Source organism: Colletotrichum tamarilloi, assembly GCF_030869305.1.
Source record: "Colletotrichum tamarilloi strain Tom-12 chromosome Unknown Scaffold_131.1, whole genome shotgun sequence".
Lineage (NCBI taxonomy): Eukaryota > Fungi > Ascomycota > Sordariomycetes > Glomerellales > Glomerellaceae > Colletotrichum > Colletotrichum tamarilloi.
In genome coordinates this window covers 15,892-37,792 of record NW_026849514.1, presented here as the reverse complement: position 1 = coordinate 37,792, position 21,901 = coordinate 15,892, and the positions used below count along the sequence as shown (strand labels likewise).

General features: G+C 54.2%; 8 protein-coding genes across 8 annotated transcripts; 5 read left to right on the top strand and 3 right to left on the bottom strand.

The window, feature by feature from the left end:
- Positions 1 to 1,457: 1,457 nt before the first annotated feature.
- CTAM01_14695 (uncharacterized protein) lies at positions 1,458 to 2,210 on the bottom strand (the record flags this gene model as incomplete). Its single annotated transcript, XM_060530694.1, has 1 exon — positions 1,458 to 2,210. The coding sequence occupies one exon, from the start codon at positions 2,208 to 2,210 to the stop codon at positions 1,458 to 1,460; it is 753 nt and encodes a 250-aa protein (XP_060374716.1).
- A 131-nt stretch (positions 2,211 to 2,341) lies between these two features.
- On the top strand, positions 2,342 to 2,645 carry CTAM01_14694 (uncharacterized protein; the record flags this gene model as incomplete). Its single annotated transcript, XM_060530693.1, has 2 exons — positions 2,342 to 2,389; positions 2,442 to 2,645. 2 exons carry the CDS (start codon positions 2,342 to 2,344, stop codon positions 2,643 to 2,645), a joined length of 252 nt encoding a protein of 83 aa, XP_060374715.1.
- A 3,037-nt stretch (positions 2,646 to 5,682) lies between these two features.
- CTAM01_14693 (uncharacterized protein) lies at positions 5,683 to 5,940 on the top strand (the record flags this gene model as incomplete). The annotated part of the gene is made up of 1 exon (XM_060530692.1): positions 5,683 to 5,940. One exon carries the CDS (start codon positions 5,683 to 5,685, stop codon positions 5,938 to 5,940), a length of 258 nt encoding a protein of 85 aa, XP_060374714.1.
- A 1,672-nt stretch (positions 5,941 to 7,612) lies between these two features.
- CTAM01_14692 (PAP2 superfamily protein) lies at positions 7,613 to 9,044 on the top strand (the record flags this gene model as incomplete). Its single annotated transcript, XM_060530691.1, has 2 exons — positions 7,613 to 8,040; positions 8,099 to 9,044. The coding sequence occupies 2 exons, from the start codon at positions 7,613 to 7,615 to the stop codon at positions 9,042 to 9,044; spliced, it is 1,374 nt and encodes a 457-aa protein (XP_060374713.1).
- Positions 9,045 to 10,751: 1,707 nt separating this feature from the next.
- On the bottom strand, positions 10,752 to 13,452 carry CTAM01_14691 (uncharacterized protein; the record flags this gene model as incomplete). Its single annotated transcript, XM_060530690.1, has 3 exons — positions 10,752 to 11,626; positions 11,830 to 11,852; positions 12,038 to 13,452. The coding sequence occupies 3 exons, from the start codon at positions 13,450 to 13,452 to the stop codon at positions 10,752 to 10,754; spliced, it is 2,313 nt and encodes a 770-aa protein (XP_060374712.1).
- A 768-nt stretch (positions 13,453 to 14,220) lies between these two features.
- CTAM01_14690 (uncharacterized protein) lies at positions 14,221 to 15,076 on the top strand (the record flags this gene model as incomplete). The annotated part of the gene is made up of 2 exons (XM_060530689.1): positions 14,221 to 14,582; positions 14,638 to 15,076. The coding sequence occupies 2 exons, from the start codon at positions 14,221 to 14,223 to the stop codon at positions 15,074 to 15,076; spliced, it is 801 nt and encodes a 266-aa protein (XP_060374711.1).
- A 775-nt stretch (positions 15,077 to 15,851) lies between these two features.
- On the bottom strand, positions 15,852 to 18,334 carry CTAM01_14689 (uncharacterized protein; the record flags this gene model as incomplete). Its single annotated transcript, XM_060530688.1, has 2 exons — positions 15,852 to 16,843; positions 16,897 to 18,334. 2 exons carry the CDS (start codon positions 18,332 to 18,334, stop codon positions 15,852 to 15,854), a joined length of 2,430 nt encoding a protein of 809 aa, XP_060374710.1.
- Positions 18,335 to 18,764: 430 nt separating this feature from the next.
- Positions 18,765 to 21,215, top strand: CTAM01_14688 (uncharacterized protein; the record flags this gene model as incomplete). Its single annotated transcript, XM_060530687.1, has 5 exons — positions 18,765 to 18,813; positions 18,883 to 19,138; positions 19,188 to 19,323; positions 19,373 to 19,660; positions 19,713 to 21,215. The coding sequence occupies 5 exons, from the start codon at positions 18,765 to 18,767 to the stop codon at positions 21,213 to 21,215; spliced, it is 2,232 nt and encodes a 743-aa protein (XP_060374709.1).
- Positions 21,216 to 21,901: the final 686 nt, after the last annotated feature.

Genomic DNA, 21,901 nt, shown 5'->3' with positions numbered 1-21,901 from the left:
CAGTCATAACGGCTGCGGTATCACGGAGTGCTGGCGGGTCTTGGCACCCGGATCGCTCGGAGGTTGTGCGCACCGGCGGTTGCGCCTGTCTCTCTCTCTCAGTTTGTCAACTCACACTCCCACTTTTGTTGACCTAAGAGTGAGACAGGGCTTGCCCAGACGCCGGAGTTGGATTAAGCTCCATTATTCTGTTTGGCGGGTCCGATTAACCCCATTGGAAAATACGGAAGAATCCCTTGGGAGCTCATTTCGGGGAGCGTCGTCAACGAGGCCCGCTCAAAGATTCCGAGGTGGAAACGGGGCGGGAGGAGTGGGAAAAGTCCGCCGATGGCCGGGCCACCGTCGTTCCATCAAATTTCGATTTTGCAGGCTCACAATCTCGATTATTGCCAGGGCCCCAAAAATCCAGGTGAATTCTCTTGCTCGCCGATTGTCTTTTCTTGGGCTCGTTGAAGGAGTGGACGTTGGTACCCTGGCTCACATCAGCGGGGCATAACGTAACGCTCGCGCACGCGACGCACGACACTGGAGTGGTCGAGAGAGGCAGAAGCTGCTGCAAACACTTCCGCCGAGCTCGCCCCCTTGTCGGTACTGTCAACCTGTGGTTTGTGGGTTACGCGAGTACGCGGGAACGTGACTGGCTGCCGTGTTCGGTATTGTACGGAGGAGGTAGCACAGACAGTATCAAACTGCCAAGACCGCCAAGTGCGCTGGAGCCTCTTAATGACGATGAATGCTGCCGGTGGTGCCCTACACTTCACTGCTTCCCCTCCTCAGCTGGACTGACACAGACAATACGCTATAGCGCTTCAGCGGTGAGACAAGGTGATACGGTGACGGGTAGGACCTGCAGGCCACGGGACTTCAATACGTAGCGGAAGTATAAACCTGCCCTGGTTTATTAGCAGGTGCTGCAAAATGCTGTGAAGGGACTGATGTTAAATCAAACACACTGACGACGTTGAGTCTCGAGAAGCCGTCTGCAGACGTTGAAGCGGCTGCAGAACCCAAAGCACCTAGCCACTAGTCGCCGGTCTGGCGCAAGAGCTTGCAGTCATTGACTTCATTCGTGGTCGGCGAACACGGACATCGCAGTGGTTTCAAGTACAGGCACTTGTACTGAACGCCGGTGCAAAGACAGGCTTCTGATTAGTGTTGTGCCCGATGGATATGTGATGGTCGTCACAAGTTTTCTGAGTTAGTCGCCGTTTAGAGGTATGGGTGATCCATGATGCCAACTTGGTCAGGTCTCAGTGCTGGCGCCATGTGAATGGCTACTAAGAGTCGACTATGGCGCACGCGGCGAAAGTGTCAAAAGACGATCCCTGACTTTTGTGGCTTGCAACACACAATTCAACAGTAAGCCGTCACCCATGCCAAGACAGGGCGCCTAGTCTGGTGGGTTTTGATGGATGACATCCATGTGGCGGACAGAGAGACGTCGGGCTCGGGATCATTCAAGTCCGCGAAGTTCGCGGTCTGGCCTCTGCTGCTCGCAGATCAATCATCAACGACCGCGCGATAGCAGCAGCAGCCGCCAGTGTATGCACTCGTCCGTCGGTCGTCTGACTTGCTGTGTAAGCAAGCCTGTTAGCTTGAGCAAAGTCAGATGAATTGCACGTTGCACGCACCGCCGAGATTGTCACCATCACAACCATATCCCACATGCTTATCTTGCATCCTCCGCAATAAGTCGAGGCTAGCCACCACCGAAGCTTTGCATCTTGCAGCATAGAACGGGTAGCGACTGGTGGCATCGCTCTTTCGGCGTCTCCCGCATATGGGCGGGGAATCGCATCGATTGGCAGAGCGCAAAGTGGTCGGCATGCACAGCTGCCTGCACACAGGTAGGAAGGGGGAGACCACCCCGGAGGCCCAGTCACAGCCAAGAGATGATATTTTGGGGGCGGGTTTGCGGCTTGCGAGGAGTGATGCGAGAAGGATGCGAGATCACGAGATGTCGCTTTTGGGCTTCGCGCGTGTTGCAATCTGATTCTAACGAGGTATGAAGGGGTTACCACCGGGAGGTTTCGGTATGCCTGTGCTGCATGGTGTGGCCTAGAATGGCAGACGTGCCTGTCATGGCCGCAGGACCTCGAGCGTGAAGCGTTTCGCTGTAGGCAAAGGTGAGAAAACCCTCTTGGTTGCATTGTGCAATGCGTCTGCCCCCTTCGAGTCCCGATCGAGCCATGTGTAGAGCATCGTCCCATCGTAGTGACGGCCGTGACTGTCCGTGTGCGGAGCACGTCGGCCGGAACATACTGTAATGGACTGTACACTACTCCGTACTCTATGGCAGAGACAGGAATCTGAGTGTCACAGACCGTTAGAGGTCTTCCATATGTCTAAACTCTCAAGCTGGATTGGTGGACGTGGTAGTGTTGCCGCTGTATTACCCGTGTACTGCGTATCTGCACCTCGCGTACATGACATCCGTACAGAAATTATCGCCGGGCCTGGGTCAGAAATTATCGCCAGGCCTGGGTCTCTACGGTAGAGAGAGATCAGCAAGCGGGAAACGGAAGAGTGAACTTGACCGACCCCGACCTCCTGAGGCTACTGAGGCTCCTGAGGCGTCGGGCAGCGGCGTCCTTGTCGGTGGGCGGACAGCGGTCGCGCGGGAAACAAGTGGAATCCGGGATTAAGCGATGTGGGAAATTTGAGATTTCTTCCGTAAGCAATTTACCAGAGGGAGGGGAAAGCAAAGGAGAAATTCATGACGACAGTGGGGTTGAGAGTCCAGGAACGTCGTCCGCCAAGTGGGGGGCATAGGAAGGAAGACTCAGAAAATTGGAAGGAAAAAACTGAAGTCAACAGCTCAAAGAAGAAGTGGGTACCAAGGTAAGGTACCTTTCCAAGGCTCGCCCGAGGCAGGACGGAGGTACCGGTACTTTCAAGAGGTACTTTGTCTCTTCGACACCGAGCGATCCGAGTACTGCTGCCCCAGTGGCCAGTGCTCGGGAAAGCCATGGCTGCCATGCTCACCCAACCACACATTGCAGTCTTTCATTTCCAGCTTCCTTTCACTCGGCCGACTTTTTCAGAGAGCTTGCCCAGATTTGCTCCATTCGCTTTCCGCTCGGTTTCGCTGGTTCCTTTTCCTCCCCTGGTCAGTCAACCTCGCGGCGGACGAGGCTACGCCGGCATCGTTTGGCTACGCTTGCTTGAGCCTGGAGTCCCGGGGCGCGCTAAGAATAAGAGAGAACGAGTCGTCGTCACCTCGACCCCCAATCATTTCGCATTTGGCCTGGTCGGCTCCCTCTGAGCTCTGGTTCAGTGGCTCTGCGTGACTGCATCGCTACCATCCCTGCCTGCGCGTGCGATTGCGTATGTGCTACGCAGTAGTGCCAGACGATACTGGCGGTAAAGAGAGGCGAAGGTAAGGTCGCTTGTTTGATGCGGCGCCTCGCGTGGGTGTTCCATTGACATCTTGCATCATCATGATCTGGCCTGTTCTCTGTTTGTCCTACAACCCCCGTCTCCCGACTTGCAAAACTTGAGATGACATTCATTTGGCGCTTATATGAGGCACATCAAGGGTGATGCCATTATCATGAAGCCTCGATGATGCTGGCATCCTAGCGTCTAAGGGTTCGAGGTCCCTTTTTTCGTTTCCCCTCCCCCTCCCCTTTCGCGGCGGTGGACTTTGGGCGGAAGTTGGAACCACAGAGCTAAGGAATGCAGGATACCCTTCGTTCGCGTTCCGTCTTTGAGCCTCGGTGCCGGCGACGGCGGCCGATGGATTAGATAAGCGCGTCCGGCAATGGGATTTTGAAAAAAAGGGACCTTCAGGGAAGGGGTCGAATAGTTGTGTTGGTTAAGTTCGAAGCCAATTCAAGCCACCGACTGCAAGCCCCATTTTGACAGTGACGCTCTCTAACGCCGTTCGTCAGGCCACCCAATCTGATTCACATCGACGCCGGCATCGACGGGCCAGCGGCCAGCCCGATTGTACCGTCCGTTGCTTTCACCCAGAGTCGCAAGCCCCCCTCCCCATGACTCCTCGATGGCGCCGTCGTCCCGGCCCAATGACCCGCGCGGGCCACTGAAGTCTGAACTTCACGAGTGCGGCCGCGCGATTATTCCTTGGTGGTGCGCCGATTCGAGAACGGCCCTGAATGTCGGCGGTTGCAGCTACCGTACGCCGATAGGCCTCCGAAACCGAGATTTACGTCGTCGACATGCAATTCCCGAACTGTGATGTACCGGCGTCGGCTCCGTACTTCGTATGTGGGAATTCCCAGCCTCGCTGTTTCTTGGTTGACCTACACAGTACGGATAATCCGCATGGCAAACCTCGCTGCGAGCCTGCGACGAAGGGGGCCTCGGCTCGGTACTTGGAGACGATGCAATGATGACGATAATCTCAAAATCGGGTGAGTAGCAGTTGTTTGTTTCACCGAGATGATTTTATTTTCAGGGGTGGACAGCGGCCAGACCAAGGAAGACCGTAGACGTATATGTCAAAGTGCCATCCCGTTGCTTCTTCCTGCTGGATGTGCGACACGTTTTGCTGGGCTGCTGGTAAAAGCCCCGGTCCCCCGGGGTGAGCGGTGGGAAGGACGAGTCAAACCGTCAAACAAGATTGTTGGGACGGGTTAATTCGTACATAGTGACAAGTGTGCTCTGTACCGGGAATCATCAGCCCTGTCGACCGGGTCATCATCAGCACGCGACACGTCTTGTCTTTCTGCGACTTTTGCTCGGGTGCAGGTAACGCCGCCAAGTGGGAGAGAGTAATTTAGGTACCGCAAAGTCTATCGCGCGTCGACCTTGACGGGGGCCGGGGGTGGACTTTGCGGGCCTCAGGATGGACTCGAGATGAAGCCGTCCGCGATTGAATAGACGAACCCATTTCCTTGTCGTTGTCCTATTGAGATAGTCAGCAATAAGGTCTTCGCGAACAATGGGAATATTTTATCAGCACAGCAGAGCCTTCGTGAATAAGATTGCCGCTAGGCAAATAGAAGAAAACATGAACAGACCACAGCTTCTAGATCAGCTCACTAATTCCCGATCCACCACGGAGATGTTCCGTAGATGGATGCGTGGGAACGACCTTTGCTGTGTTTCTGACCTCGGAGTTTTGATCTGTAATCCACAAGAGAATGCGAAGACGAGGGCGGAGAGAAAAAAAAAAAACAGGCAGACTAACGAAAAAATCGAAGCAAAAAAATTGGATCATCCCGGTGTCACCCAGAATTCTTCTCCTTACCGGCTGGTAATAGCGCATCATCACGTAAGGCAAGCCCGCCCGCCCACAAAGCCAGAGATGCTCCTTCCCGCCCGCGTCACAAGCAGCGCCAGCGGACTTGGGAAGGAACGGGGCACGACGGGAGTAAGGTAGGAGTACTTGAAGATACGTACCTTTCAGAGCAGCCACCTGCCCGATCAACTGCAGGGAGGTGAGGTGCGCATCGCCCAATCCCTGCACTCGTTTCTTGCAAGATAAGCCCGTGCGCCTATTCGCTCCATATTTTCCAGTGTTTTCACCAAAGAAAAGGGCAGAACTTAGAAGCCATTGGTGACTTCCTCTCAATGTACCACAGATGCCCCGCCACATCAGTACGAGTACCTATACCCGAGCCGCAGCATCCGAGCTTCCTCTCTCATTTTCTCTCTCACTGCGCTACGTGTGATTCTATTTTCCCACTCTACCGCCCAGGTTGGCGATGGCCCCCAATGGGCAAGCAACAATGGAATCCACTACTCCGTACCGGCATGGGTGAATACGCAAAATACGCAAGTACGTGTACTTCCATTGCTACGGCACCTGCCCAGCTTGTGTCAGTCATCGAGCAGTCAGTCGGTCAGTCATCACAGATGCAGACAGAGACAGCAAAGCACAAGCATCGTCTTTTCATCCACCCCGGAAAGATCGACATGAGACCTCGCAGAGACGGCGCTGAAGCTTACCAGCTTTTCGATAGCAAATCATGACAGCAAAACTTGCGACCAACCAGTCCATGGTTATCATTTCTGAGGGAAGGATGATGGAAAGACAGCAGAGAATCGTCCACTTGGCATCTGCCTTGCCATGCCGCGCCCATTCTTTGAATCCCGCGTATGGAGTATTCATATGGCAAAGCGAAAGAAGGAAGCAAAACCTGGGCGGTATTCTACAAATTTAGACGCAGTCGGGCTGGTACCACGGTACGGAGAACAATACAAGCACGAATATACCTGCAGTAAGAGACGCAGTGGAAGACGCAGTCGGCGGTGGCCGAAGGACAGACGGAGAGAGGGCGGGCGGGATGACGGGAGTACTCGGTACTCAGACTGGTGTTTGCCAAGAAAGGCATGCTAAGGGACTCCAGGGTTGACCTGGATGAAGCAATAGGTACTGCAGCAGAGCATCATAGCTCCATTTTCTTTCGATTCGGACTTTTCACTTTGCCCAGTCCCAGCGTCCCACGCACCAAAACGGACCACATACGGATACCGCCCGACAGTTCCCCCCTCCCCTGGTCTCGGTCAGCTGTGTAGGGACGGGAGACTCGCGCCCACAAGGAAGGAAAGGTGGTCAAAGGTCCTCCGTACTCCGTACCCACGATCAGGTACCTTACAAACCCGTCGGCCAGCCCACTCAAGAGACAAAGTCCGCGTACCGTATACCTTGTCGCGAGGCAGTCTGGGTACCTACGGTACTCGTACGTTCCCTCCCCTTCCTCCCCCTGGTACCTCGCTCCGGTCCTCATTGTCCTATGCGAGAAGAGACGGAGAGCAAACTAAGGTCGCCCACACTCCACACACCACAGAACGACGGCCACCCACACCCACCAGGTTCTGCTTGCCCAAGCCCCAAGGCTCACCTTCCTCGCAGTCGCTGCACCCAAAAATCTCTCGGCTTCTGACAAGCACCCCGGTCCCCGCCGCTTCCGTAGGCCGGCTTGGGCAGTCTTGGTACCTTTCCGCTGTGTCTTGGGTGTCCTTGGTACTTGTCAGTCCACACACTTTTCGTTCAAAGATGGATTTCCAAGAGTCCAAAGGTCCAGAGCGACTTTGTCCCAAAGCTCGGCCTCCATCTGCAAAACTCTTGGGACCGTGGACCTTGTCTCTTGTCTTGTCTCCGTTCTCACTCTATCCCGTCTCTGCCTTACCTTAACCTACTTTGCCTTACCCTGCCGCTTTGCCCGCCTGTTCCGCTGCCTCATCATACATATCAATCTAGTCATCCACACTTTCTGTAACTTTGTCGCTTGTCCCATTTCTTCTTGACCTCCTCCCCTCCCTCTCCAAATACCTGCTCCCTCCAACGTCCTTTGGTTGCTCGTTGATTATTCACCTATTTCCTCCCTCTCCTCCGGTGAATACCAACCAACTCGCCGATACTCGAAGCATCAGTGGAATTAGGAATCTTAGGGATTCCAACAGGACGGTTCACTGCGACGTGACGTAGCTGGGTCAGCGAGCAAGACAGATTCCAAGACAACACACACAACGCCTGCTGGATGGTTCGGTTTTAGTCAGAAACGGAAAGTCGACGCACCCCCGGTAGAAGACCAACTCGCCCTTTGGTCCTCTTTACCGTCACCTATTACACCTTCCAACTTCGCCCCTCGCATTGCGTCGCGATTCTCGACTTCCTTCCCCTCCGAGGGCATCAGTAGCCATGCAGGACTTCAGCACTTTCCTGAAAGGAAAGCCCACGCTGCCATCTCTATGGACCGGTAACCTCAACTTCGCCAAGCTCAATCCCATCCCCCACCGATACCGACCCAGTCGAGCAAAGAGAAATCAGAAGAAGCGCGCATCCGGAAACTACACTGGTGCCGAAGATGTCACTTCACTGCAAAAGTCTCTCAACCCCCTCGACACATTACGGAAACTGCAAAATCACAAGTGGCGGCTCCTCGACCTGCAGTACACGATCCTCGTCGCCCTCATCATCTTCTCGCTCTGCATTACGCCCTCAGCGCCACTAATCAAGACCCTCGCCGTCACTGGTGGCCTCCTGCTTTTGACGATACCCGTCACCAACCAGTTCTTCTTCCCGGGCTTGAGTATATGGGCATACCTCATCTATTTCTTTTGTAGCCGGTAAGTCGACTTGGTTGTGGTGTAAGTCTGCCTGGCTCGAATGCTAATTCAAGATCAGCTTCATCGATGCGAAATACCGCCCCCACATTTGGGTTCGCGTCCTCCCCGCCCTCGAGAACGTCCTCTACGGTGCCAACCTCTCCAACATTCTGTCCGCTCACACCCATCCGGTTCTCGACATTCTCGCCTGGATCCCGTACGGACTTGGCCACTTTGGCGCTCCCTTTATCTGCGCTGGCTTCCTCTTCCTCTTTGCCGCTCCCAAGACGCTTCCGATCTTCGCCAAGTGCTTCGGATGGCTGAACGTGCTCGGCGTCACCATCCAGCTCGTCTTCCCCTGCACTCCTCCGTGGTACGAGAACGAGCATGGCCTCGCCCCAGCCGCCTACGGCATGTCCGGATCCCCCGCTGGCCTGGCCCGCATTGACGCTATCCTCGGCATCGATATGTACACCACCAGCTTCTCGACCGCTCCGGTTCCTTTTGGCGCTTTCCCGTCGCTGCACGCTGCGGACGCCGTCATGGAGGCCCTCATTCTGAGCTACTGCTTCCCCCGCTTCCGCCCTCTGTTCGTCATTTACGTTGGATGGATCTGGTGGGCAACCATGTACCTCAACCACCACTACGCAGTCGATCTGGTTGGCGGCTCTCTGCTCTCGGCTGGAATTTTCTACTTCGCCAAAGCTCGATACTTGCCTCAGCAGCAGGCTGACAAGAAGACTCGCTGGGAGTACGACTACGTTGAGATTGGCGAGCAGACCAAGGTTTTCGACGAGGAGTACGGACGGATGTACAACATGGGATACCTTCAGCGCCGCGGCAGCTCCGACAGCGATGAGTGGACAGTTGGCAGCAGCTCTAGCTATAGCACATCTAGCCGGGGTAGCGGAAGTTTGAGCCCCGCCCTTTCCGAAGAATCCGGTCGCAGCATTTTCAGTATCGAGATCAGATCCGACAACGACAGATACGAAATCCCCCAGCTCACAGAGGTGGCTGTGCAGTAAACACCTCTCGTCACACGCGCAGACCTATTTAGAAACACGATGAACAAAGCACGCAGTGCCGCGAACCCGAAAGGCGGCGGCGCCGGATCAACCCTGCAGCGTGCACTGAGAACTCTCGGACGATTCTTCGAAACCATGAACCCAAACACCCCCCTTAACCATCACCTCTTTTTTCAATTCTCATCATCAGCACTTTTTTTTTCACTCAAAACGGATACCACTCTGCATTACCTGTACCAATTGCATCAGAAGCACAGCAACGGCGCAATAGTGGTTTATTTTACAAACGACAGAAACAGCCGGAGACGCAACGATCTCGACAGGCTTAGGAGTAACGGCCTCATGGATGACCACAACAGCAGAAGAAAGACCCACGGAGTCGGGGAAGGGGCAACAACGGAAGAGATGGGGGACATGGGATGATATAGAGTCCCCCCGTACATATTAATGTGTTCAATGTCGAGATCAATCTGGATATCGTCTGGCATCTAGCCAGGATGGGATGGAGGTTGATCTCTGGCGCCCGACCAGCAGGAAGGCGGGCCCTATGTAATGTGGAGGCATGAAGGGGAAGAGTATACCACGAGTAGAGGTAGAGCAGTCGCTACTGAAGTAGTTGATGATGTGAAGAAAGAATAACGAGATTACCTATTCTCTCGATACACATGTTCACTTTTTCCCGTGAGGTTTCGCCTTTTGCAGTCTGCTACAGTTCAGTTCGGACTGAGTTCACGTCAAAGGATGGCAAGGTGAGGGTAACCCGCCCGCATTCCGACATGGAGTGGTTGCAGATCATCTTTTCCCCTTCCATGGACTCTCGTTCTCGACCCTCGCCTGCCCAGCTGACCCGACCCCGGCTCGGCCGGCCAAGTAGGTTGCGCGGCCCACGGCCGGGCTTGGGAGCTACGGCACCACCACGGCACACACGGCAAGGATTTATGGCGCCTTGTAGAGTTCTGTGGCGTTGCGATGGCGCAGACGGCGGGCTTAGATGGACAAGGTGGAGGAAGAGAGGGGAAGAAGCAGCGGAGGCACGGAGGCTTGGAGGCTTGGAGGCTTGAGGGGAGCACTGGGAGGAAACGGCGAAACGGGAATGGAGCAAGTGACGCTAGAGCCAAGACCCGAGCGATCGGGTCCGGCAAATTCCAGCGTATGAGTTTACCCCCGCTCTCAATTGCGGGTTTTGCTTGGTTTGCTTGGGTGGCTTTTGCCCTGGTTCTGGTTGTGAAAGTTCCCTGGTTGGATTTGTGCTGCGCCGAATTCTAGGGTCCGAGGCGCCGGGGGTGGACGGCCGGGGGGTCCACTTCGCCGAGCAAGGGTTCTTGGCATGGGGGTTTTGGGTTTCTTCGTTTTCTCTTCGTGAAGTTTCCCCCGTAATCTCTTTAGCGGGGTCGTTCGAAGGCCAGGCGACAAGTATGGTTTGCGACATTTCGGGAATTTCCCCAATGAGTGCCTTGGAGTAGGAGAGAGTTACAGGTGGTAATGATGGTCATGCTCTGTCAAGCATTGTGCACAGCAATTGATCAAGTATCGTACGGGCGACGTGGGTATAGTGTATACCTTTAAGATAGCTTCGTTACCGGGTATGAGACCACAACCTCGTGACTAGACAATTACCATCTCTAGAGTATTCAGCTGCATGTTTACTCAGTGGGCCTCTACGAACACATCTTCTAGACCTCATTTCTACTTCGACGGCGGAACCATTTACAGTTGCCTCAACCACTTGTGCTTCGAAAGCTTTCTCAACACCATGTCTTTAAGTTTGTAGTATACGGCCCAGAAATCCAAACGTCTCAAAGCGAGGTTCAATTCCCTCAAGTCGTCTTCGAAAGCATTGTACCGAGCCTGAGGGTCCGACCTCCTCAGACGTTCCATCGCGTCACTGAAATCCCTTATAGATTGATCGCTAACTCTCTGCCCGTTCGAACGTAGAGTAAAAGGGTTCGAGGCCGGGCCTCGCACAATGTAGATCCCTAAGCTAGCCAAAAGACCAGCCGCGACAGTGATCCAGAGCCACGTGCAGAGAGTTCTTCGAATGGCTAGTCTATCATGTCGGCTGTACGTCGTGGGTCTGCGTCGCATCTCGAGCTCGGTGAGGGCCCAGAAGAGCAGGGCGCACGCTGGTGGTACTAGAGCATTCTGTAAGGTAGTCACCGAGCGCCACGCGGACGGAATCTCCCATAAGAGAGACATGTACACCGTGGCAATGAACAAAACGAGTACTGATGGGTTGTGACCAAGATCGACTGGGTGCCTCACAACATCGAGAGTTGCTGCCGCGGCGCCTGAGAGCATCTGGCTCCAGGATTGTGCGGCTGGCGCCCGCCTCGTGTACCTGACTGGGGAGAAGGACCGGATGACCCTGCCGGTGCTGCTGCCGCGGCCGCGGAGCAAGGGGTCCATTCTAGAGGCCAATTGTACCGACGTCTGTCTGATTCGCAACGTGGTAGCGATGTCCTGTCGAATACTAGCAAAGGAGACCATATATCCGACACCGCTGGAACGAGCGACCAAGACGCCAAGAACGCGTCTTGATCTATCGTCGACGATCCAGGAGCCCGAATCTCCTGATTGAAAACCTGACAGATCGGGGTTAGCAAAGTGGCCATTGCTGCAATGCTTGGGGAAAGGTTGAGTCTCGGGACGCCATACCTCGACTAGAGGCCTCTACCTCAACCGTCCAAATTTCTTGCACTCTTTCACAACCGCCCGAGACCATGAACGAAGAGTTTGGGCAAAGATGACTACGCACCAACCCTTTCATTCCGGAAACTGCCCATACCGTTTTCTGGGACGGCGGTGTGTCTGGATGATCGTGGTCCACGAATACCTGATTTAGATCAGGGCAGTAGCTTTCGATGAAAGGATTCTGCCACATTGGTGGTTTCCCTGCGCCATCTGGGATTCTATTTAGAAGCAATAGGTTGGCTTCCACCGGTACAAGTAGCCAGTCGTTCCCGCTCCGTAGTCTATCTTCATCGATTCGGCACGTGATGTATCCCTCCTTGGTCGTCAAGTCTTCAGGCCTCATGTGACTTGCGTTTGTTGCTTGTATCATGTCTGCAAATGAACGCTCTGCGGTAGATTTTCCCTTCTCTGTCGAGACCTTACTCTTCATTTCCCTTGTGGATCCTGCTCCATCGTTGAGGGCATCCTCTTCCATTGACGCAGTCTCGTGAATCTGTCCCGCGGTTTCGCCCCTCGCGCTTTCACCATCGTCCGAAGCAAAGGAAGTAACCGAATCCGAATCGCCATTATCAATATCACCATCAAAGATAAAGAGCGAGCCCACATCAGAATCACTCTCATCGTCAACCGAATTGTCTGGAGGCTCATCCTCGTCATCGGGGGCGTGGCTCGTTGTAAGAGCGTGGTATTTGCCCCTGATCGAAAGAAGGCCGCCGATCGTTGACGTCCGCTGGCCCAGGTTGGAGGATTGGACAACGATCAGACAGCCGCAGAGAGTGCGGGCTTGTGCCGGATCGCGAATCGCACACGCAGCTTCGAGAGCTGTGCGACGGACTCGCTCCTTGTGGTAGCATAGATCGAGTGGGGAGAAAACATGTCGATTCTCGGGCCTTGACATGATCTTGTGAAAGAAGCGGATCTCATCCCACCTGTTCAGACCGACGATGCGGATGAGGGTTATGGTGTCTTTCCTCGCGTCCGCCGTGCCTGTCGCTGCTATTGTTTGACTGGACCCATACGCAGACAATATGGAGACGAGGCTGGGCACAATCGTTGGCAGAATGAACTCGGATTTAGCGAAGAGTTGATGTCTTTGAGCACTCAAGGTAGTGACGAAACGCTTCAAGACATCCTTTTCTTCCGATGTGAATGCGGTGTTTGGGTCAACTTCTGCTTCAGGGCTAAGCCTCTTCAATCTTGCCGGTCGCAGAATCACTCTTCGAGGCTTTTGTGGTAGATTTGGTGTTGCGGTTGGTTCCGTCAACGGCGTTGTCTTCGCTGGTGAAGCGGTTTCTGCAGGATGGCTTGCTTCAAGAGGAGTTTCTGTTGGGCTGGGTTCCACTGGGAGAGACTCTACTGGAAGACAATCAATGGGATGAGAGTCTTCAGGTGAAAGCTTCATGAAGGAAGGTTCCAATGTTGGAGTTTGCACACTTTGAGGCTCCAGTAGTTCCGCTGGGAGAGGTGTAATCGGAGTTGTCTCTTCATCCGCGGAACCAAGATCAACCACGTTCTCTGAAACCGAGTCGTCGTCTGCGTCGCTGTTACCACTAGAGTTGTCGCAAATCAATATCTTCCTCACAGGTTCAGGCTGGTGAATAGGTGCTTTGGCAACCATTCGGACCAAACCTATCTGGACGACCCAGAGAGTGATCCCATAAAGAATGAACCCGGGGCCCTCCTCCAGGGGTTCTGAATCTGTACAGCTCTTTTCCATGACTGCTTCGGTTATGGATCTAGAGCTGAGATCTGTTGGAGAAGGGTGTCGATATCGCCGTGTTGAGCGGAATAGGTTAACGATCGCATTGGTCTAGACAAGTGATGCTACCTGGCAGCTGATCTCTGGTAATAAATGATAATCATCAGAGATGAAGTCGCGAGAAATGGGGGTTGGGGATCTAATGAGGCTGTGAGACACCAAGACTTCACAGGGCGACGTATTTCATGCACTGCGGCCGGTGTCACACCGAATGGATTAATTGGCCTGTGTCACTAGTAATGCAGTCATGTGGCACCGAAAGCGAGGATGCTGGCCGTGAGATCCTCAGCCTGGTCTGCGGATCCCAAACGAAATTCCTTTCAGCAGGAATCCTTCCTCGCAGATCTCACCTCGCAGATCTCACCTCGCATTCGTTATTCTTCCTCACCAACGCTACCAAGCTAACATACTGCCGATGATCAATGCCCTCCACCCGAGAAGATGGCCGATAGCGACAACCGATCTGATGATAGAATCATCGCAGAGTCGATTTGGGGGCCATGCGAATCAAGCCAAGAGAAACACCTTGCCAGGTTCCTTGATCATTGCGCGCTGCAGCGGCTGTCACTCTGTATCGACCAACCGAGGACGGGGGACTCTACAAATGAGATAGCAGGAGCCATACGACTACTCCGATCGAGGCCCGCAGTCCGGAAAGATGAGATTCTGAGCCGGATGTCACCAAACCTGAGCAGACTGGCATACCTAGATTGTGCCGTCCGCACAATGCTCATGACGGAGTGCGAATCGGAGGGCACCGCAGCTATTGGGAGCGGCAACGTCCTCAGGTGGGCTCAGAGCGAGACATTGACGGATTACTTGGGCCGAATCTATCCCCAGTCAACATCGATGGACATTCCTAAAGACCTCATCGACTTGAAAAACCTCAGATGTCACATTCTAGCTAGGGACGCTGGTATTAAGATCCAACAAACAGAAAAGCTTTCTGATCACCTGTACCTCAGACACAGCCCAGGGAATAAGACCCTCCTTGTTTTCTCTCACCGAGCATTCCTCGAACATAGTCGGGAGATATTGAGCGTAATCCGCCAGGATCTGAGCCACTCTACAGATGAGGCATTAGCATTGTGAGTACCTGGCGAGATCACCACCAATGTCCGTCTTACTCATGTGGTAATCTAGAGGATGCCTACCTGCAAAGCTCATCGATGAGACATTGAGAAGTTACAACCTCCTCTTCCCGCCCATCGGAAATGCCAAATCTAGGAAGCTCTTACGGGAATGGGTTAAGCGTGAAAGACTAGACGAAAGCCTCTTGAACCCCTCCATCGACCATTCCAAGCAAGACCCTCCCCGGACTTTACACGATCTCTACGAGGATTTCCCATACTGGGCCCCCCAATTGGCCCGTCTACTGGAAGAAGTCGATGATCCGACCCCGACGACACGGTGGGAGAGATACGCAGAGCGGAGAAAGTCCCACCGGCACACATACAAGTGCGCCATCGCCGCGCTTGTAGTGGCTGCCGTATCGGGGACGCTGGCGACATTGTTGGCGGCAGTTCAAGTATGGATATCGTACTGTGATTGGGACAAGAATACCAACAAGACACTGTGTTAACTCGAGTCTGCCGTGGTTTCGTGGAGAGAGAGAGAGACAGAGCCGTGGAGAGAGAGAGACAGAGAGAGAGAAAGACATTCAATGTTATTCGTGCTTGGAACGTGAAAAAATCTAGTATGCCGTTTATGATGGACTCAAGCAAGTCACGTCACGGCACACTGAAGAAGTGTTGATCATTCGTCATCATTGCGACTAGCTAGCTAGCAGGCCAAGAGCCAGACTCTCTATCTTCCTCCGCGTCTGTGACCCGCATGAAACCCTCGCATACGAGGGACATACATTAGGTATCGATCCATCCAACGCCTGAAACGAATAAAAACAAAGCCAATGATAGCCTAACCCCTCTCGAACACTTGGGCCTCGTCCATTCCGTACAGTCTGGCTTGCAAGAGCGGCTCTCTAAAGATGCAGAGGCCTCGTCATTGCAAGGAGAGCGAGAGCTAGACAAAGCTCGTGGCGAAGGGGGTGTGAGCGGGTAAGACCGTAGACTACGTCTTCAAAACTCAGTGTGTACTTTTCCCTCCGGTACAATGCATGCAAGAAAGAAAAAGAAAGTGGACCAAGTTGGTATCTGCGAGCTTCCACGAGTAAGCTCGCTCGCAAACATGGTCGGCAAAGCCAAATCGCACGGCTCTGCAACCGGTGTATATACTCTGACAGGTTTTATGGGCAACTTTAATATGATGCGCGAGCATCATTGATGACAGTAGCTAGGCTACTTGAAGCCATGTCGAAAGGGCTGATGAAAAGGCTTCTTTCCGAAACTGACGGACTTCTAGGCGCCAGGCACCGGGACGGGCGTTTCCTTCTTGCTTGACTTGGGCTCGTCTGTCTTCTCCGACTTTCTCTTCTTGCGCTTCTCCTTCTTGGGCGTCTCCTCGGCTGCGGGAGATGACTTGGAGGGGATCTGCGGAATTGGAACAGCGGATTCGCGACGAACACTGGGTGGAAGAATAGGTGTCTCCTTGCGGGTCGAAGCAGGTTCATCAGCCTTGGACTTCTTGGAGCTCTTCGACTTCGGCTTCGGCGTCGAGGTCTCGGGGGCCGGGCTGGATGCAGCGGGGAGGCTCGAGAAGGAAAAACCGGGCTTGGGAACGGTCGGCGGGGGAATGGCCGTCACCTTCTTCACCGAGCCCTGAGCGGGAGTATCCTGGGATGAAGCGTCACGCTTGACCTTCTTAGCCTTCTCCTTGGATGACTGGGCCGGGGTAGATTCCTCGTCTGTGGGCAACTTGCGCTTAGATGCCTTCTTGGACTGGCTGGGAGTAGCAAGAGTCGGCTTGGGGTTGGATCCCACACTCGAGATGGACTCGATGCTATCACGTCGCTTCTTGCTCTGCTTCTCCTTGGTCGTGGGCAGAGGCTGCGAGTTGGGTACCTCGATAATGGTAGATTGAGAGTCCTCGACAGGATCCTTAGCGACCTTGGACTTTTTCTTATCCTTCTTCGAGCTCTTGGGGGTAGGCTCGTCGATATCCATGGCATCACCTGCCGGAGCTGCGGGAGCGGATGTGTGCTTAGACTTTTTGGTGCGAGTCGGCAGAGCAGGTGTCGAGGTCATCTCGACATCTTCGTCGGAGGATTCGTCAAAGCCGATCTTTCCCATCGGAATGTCATCGGGGACACCAATAGGGTGGAAGCGAGCTCTCAAACCCTGCGGCTGGGGACGAGGAAGGGTTGGCTGAACGGGCCTGGGAGCGCTGGGCTCGCTACCAACCAACTGGGTCACGCGCTTGACATGCAGAACCTTGTCGACCTTCCTGGGGGCTAAGCTGCGGCGTTAGCAATTTGACCTAATGCGCTTGTTCCGTCCTCCTTACCTGTCTCATAGCGATTGCCCTTCTTGTTGGGAATGAGAAGCTCTACTGCAGTGGCACCAACGTCGAAGCCGACAGTGTAGTCCTCCGAGTTGTGCTTGAAAATGGTGTCTCCCTTGTGCGCCTTGTCCAAGGGAATCTGAAGCTTCTCCACAATGTTGATGGGGATGGAAGCGGGCGCGGTGAAGTACCAGAGCTGCTTGCCGTCGAGCTTGGCCTTGGTGAAGAAGTCGGTCATATCCTTGCCATCCTCATCGCCTTGCGCCTGTCTCAGAACGAAATCCTTGCCGACGAATCCAGGAACGTTGAGGTCCTTGCTGTTACGTCTGGGGGCAACAGCAGCGGCAGTCTTCTTGTTGGTTTCTTCCTCCTCATCAGAACTAGAATCTTCCTCTGCATCTTCCTCGTCCTCTGCGCTCTCCTCGCCACTGCTGGAACTTGCCTCGCTCGAACTAGTCGAGGCCGGCTTGGTTGCCTTCGCACCATTGACCGCGGGCTTGGCTTTAGGCTTGGTCGTCTTTTCGACCTCGCTCTCGGAATCACTCTCAGAATCGCTGGAAGAGGTTGTTGACGCGCCATTGGCAACTGGCGTCTTCTTTGTGGCATTCTGCACTGGCTTCTTCGCAGTCGGCTCGCTTTCGCTCTCACTGTCACTTGAGGACGAGTCTGTGTCGGCCGCCGCCTCTTCCGCTGAGGACTCTTCGGAAGAACTCTCGGGCCTGACTGGTGCTTTTTTGGTGGCAGAGGGCTTCGCGTTGGAGGTCTTGTGTTCGACGTCGCTATCGGCAACCTCATCGGCCTTGTCGCGCTTGGCCTTCTTCAGAGGAGTGCTGGCAGATTTGCTCGACGCCATCTGACCGTTAATCTTGGCGAAGAAATCAGGATTAACGGAGCCACCATCATCGTCGCTGCTGTCACTGTTGCTGGAGCTGTCGTCGGAATCGGACTCCTGAGCACGAGGGTCGAACTTTTCGGCCTTCTTGGCCTGCGTGCCTCGAGCGAATTTGCTCTTGGGCTTTGCGACTTCTTGGCCTTGCTTCTCGAGAATTGCGCTCAGCGAGTGAACGCCATCAAGCTTGCGTGACGACATCGTGCCTGATGTGCTTCTGGAGACAAGGCGAAATGATGGCGTAGAAGGAACTGAGGGCGTCGAAGCGGCGGGAATGGCTGGGACAGGAATTTTTCGAGGGTCTCGCAAAGATTCAGAAATCTTTGCAGGGATCGCACAGACCCGAGGTGGGGTCGCGGTGGTAGCGGGAACCGCGACGCGGTGAGAGCTAACCCGCCTGCCTGCCGCGCTTCCGGGGGACTTAAAGTGCGTTGGCGTCGGCGTGGGTGTCCGGATGCGCATGAAGGATTTTCCAGCGCGGTTTTTCGGTGTGAGAGCTTCACCTCCGAATCTCATATCGCGATCGCGGAGTCCGACGGATTCGCCTGCCATTTCGAATTGACGCCCACAGTGCTCTATTGAATGAGGTGTTGTCAGTTTGACTGTGGTAGAAATTGAGCAAAATTCTGCGTGTGAGTTTGGCCAGTTGAGGTTGCAATGAGTTGAGATAAGAAGAAAAAAAAGAAAAGCTGACCTGGCGTTGGCAAGGTGCAGGAAGAAGGTAATTTGCGAAAAGGCAGTCACGACACGGGGTGGCTACCTGCCTCATCCAGACTGTGAGAGGAACCGTAACGTACTTAAGGTACCGTTTGAGCAAAGTCGGGAAGGATTGTGCCTTCCTGAGGTTATCTTGGTGTAGCTGCTCGGCAGGCACAATCAACATCTCTCCTGCCGTTGCACGGGACCAGTCTTTGAAAGATTCCCCTTTGATATCGATACTACTGTAGAAGACTTTCCCCCATTGCTACCAGAGAAACCGAACATGGCGACGCCAAAGCGACGGAAGGTCGAGACATCTGAGGGCTCAAGGCGTTAGTTGTCACCTCTTGTGGTGCTTTGCAACATCGTTTTCACTTAAGAAACGGCTAACAGCCGAATAGCAATGAGCGCATTTGCTTTGAGGCAACAATTGCTTTCAGCGAGCCCGTCCTTGTCTCCAGCACCTCAAGCCGAATCTCAGCCGGCCCCTGATGTTCAAGTATCAACTCCCACGCCCACACCCAAAGTACGGTCTCCCGCGAAAGGAAGATCCTCAAAAAGGGTCGCCTCTGCCGAGGATGAAGCAATCCAGCACACGCCACAGTCGAAGCTGGAGCAGAGTGCATCTGCGCCAATAGCAGGAGCGACAGAATCCAAGTATAACCTCTCCACCTCGTCCTGAGAGCCCCCTCTGATGACTTCGCAGTAGCCCTACCGCAGATCCTGACGAGATCAACCCGTCAAAGATTGGACCTCAGCAGTTCTCGACGTTCAGGCCGAGTAAGAGCAACTCTCGCAGAGTGGCAGGAGGCATTCTAGAGCTAAGACTTCATGACAGCGAGGTAAAGACTTCCTTGTATGCGATATTAGTTGTTTCATTGACAAGTCAAGCGTTTCCTGGTGCTCGGAAGCTATGGTATCAAGGTCCTCGATGGTGAGATCACTATAGCAGGGGCGAGCGTTCGACCTCCAGACGGCATCAAATGGGTTCATGCCCCTCACTGCCATGCGATCCCCGTGCTGCGCTGCTCGGAGGAGACTAGACTTGAACTGCATCCTCATCCCCAGGGTGCAAGTCTGCGCAAGCTTGAACGGCTTTCGCCTCTCTTCCGAAGTTTGTGGCATGAGCCTGAGGGCAAAGCAAGCAAATTAGGCGCAAAGACCGATACCTACAAGATTGTGAGTCAAGATCCTGGACGGCTCGAATCCATCACATACTAATACTGCACAGATTTGTACCTCTGAAGACGCGCCGAAGCGAGCTCTGATCCAAGATCTGCGATCGCATCCCGCCTGGAACAAGAAATTGGCGGGGCTAACGAAGGCGAAACCAGACCAGCCTGCCCTCAGCGTGATGCTTTGCGGCCCCAAATCGTCCGGCAAATCCACTTTTGGCCGTATACTGGGAAACCGGCTGCTCACGGGCGCTGGCCAACAGACTCGAACCCGGAAAACACCACCATCAGTCGTTATGATGGAGCTAGATCCCGGGCAGCCAGAGTATACTCCGGCAGGTACAATCGCCTTGGTTCAGGTCAGAGAACCCAACTTGAGTCCATCTTTTGCCCGCATTGCGGCGAACGAGCAGGATGTGACCGTTATGAGATGTCACTCAATAGCTTCGGTATCACCTGCCTCCGATCCAGAGCTGTATCTGGAGTGCGCACTCGATCTGTTTCAACGCTATCAAGACACATGTAAAGGGCTGCCGTTGATCATCAACACCCCGGGTTGGGTCTTGGGAACAGGGCTGGACCTACTAAGTGAGCTCGTCTCGACGATCAAGCCAGCCGAGGTCATTTACATGTCCGAAGACGGCCCTAGGGAGACCGTCGAAGGCTTGCAAGCGGCGTGTAAGACGGCCTTTACGCTGCTTCCCTCGCAGCAGTCAGAATTCACTTCTAGAACTGCTGCACATCTACGTTCGATGCAGGCGTTGGCGTATTTCCACACCAAGAGAAACCCGTCGAATCAGCTGCTGTGGAACCCTACTCCGCTTTCATCATCGCCTCCTTTGATGGTCGGCTACAAGGGGAAGAACCGCGGCATCACTGGGATCATAAGTTATGAGTACCAACCGCCGGCAGACCTTCTCGCAGAGACCATCAACGGGTCTATCTTGTGTCTAGTCGAGACCGAGGATGTCAGGGCATTCACTCGTCTAGCTAGAGAGAGCATTGACTCTTCCGCTGTGACATCAAGCGCTGACGTGATGGACGTTGATGGTGTCGCATTAGACTTGGAGGCAATTATCGCCAGGACGCCTGAGGGAATCCCTTATATCCCAAACACCGATGCCCAAACTCTTGATCCACGATACGCGCAAACACTGGGCCAGGTGCTATTGCGAGGCATCGACACAAAGACTGGCGCTCTCCAGATCCTCACGCCCATTCCCCTGCAACGCATCGAAGCAGCCAAAGCAGCGGGCCACCACTTGTTGCTAGTCCACGGCAAGCTCGACTCCCCCGGCTGGGCTTACAGTGAAGACTTGTACTACCAGTCTTTCAACGGCAGTGATGTAGATAACTCCAAGTATGACACGGTGGAAGTCATGGACGAGGACACTGAGAGCGACAAGTCAGACGAGGAGCCCGAAAACCTCGAGCTTGCTGGCGACATTAGCGACACGCCGTGGATCGAGGTCCTCCAGGGCCACGAGAAGCGTCCCGTGGGGTCGAGGGTGTGGAGAGTCCGGCGCGATCTCGGGCGGGCCGGGCCGGGCGTTGAATGAAATAGATAACATGGATATCGTTTACCGGTACTCTAGAAAAAGGTCCGAGGAGTATCTAGCTTTGTGAAGCAAAAAGTTAGGATAATTGTAGCCGGTGGGCTGAAAGATACCTCGTTGTGTAAGGCAGAGGCGTCTCAATATCCGCACCTGCCAGTGGCGTATTAGATACCGCTTACACAGCGGAATTACGGAAACGCACCCCTCCACAGGGAAAGCCAGAATGCGGCGGCTTGCATCCACATTTCGAGGTACTCCCGTCCATACATGTGTGGCATGCACACACCGTCCCGCGCATGCCATGTGTGTCTTGAGATGAAGTGCAGCCCGATGCAGTGTGGCAGTCCATTCAGGGCGGCCGCATTACAAAGTACCTTAGTACTTTATACAGTGACACAGTACCTCACTCAACTGAGTGAGTCCCTGCATTGGGGATTTACCCCACATCCCCCGATGACGTCCGTGAGTTACCTTGGGTTGAGGTTCCCAATTGTGCCCCTCCCTTCGGCCCCTCCCCCTCTTTGTCATGCTTTCTCATCGCTTATTTCCCCCAAAACCTTAGCCTCCCAGCGGCAGTTTTCTGCGGATAGGTGGACGTCCAATGATGCTACACGCAATCCAGATGATGCTCCGAAGAAGCTTTAATCCGTGGACTTGCCCCCGCGTAGGGTAAATCCGCCCGCGATCAT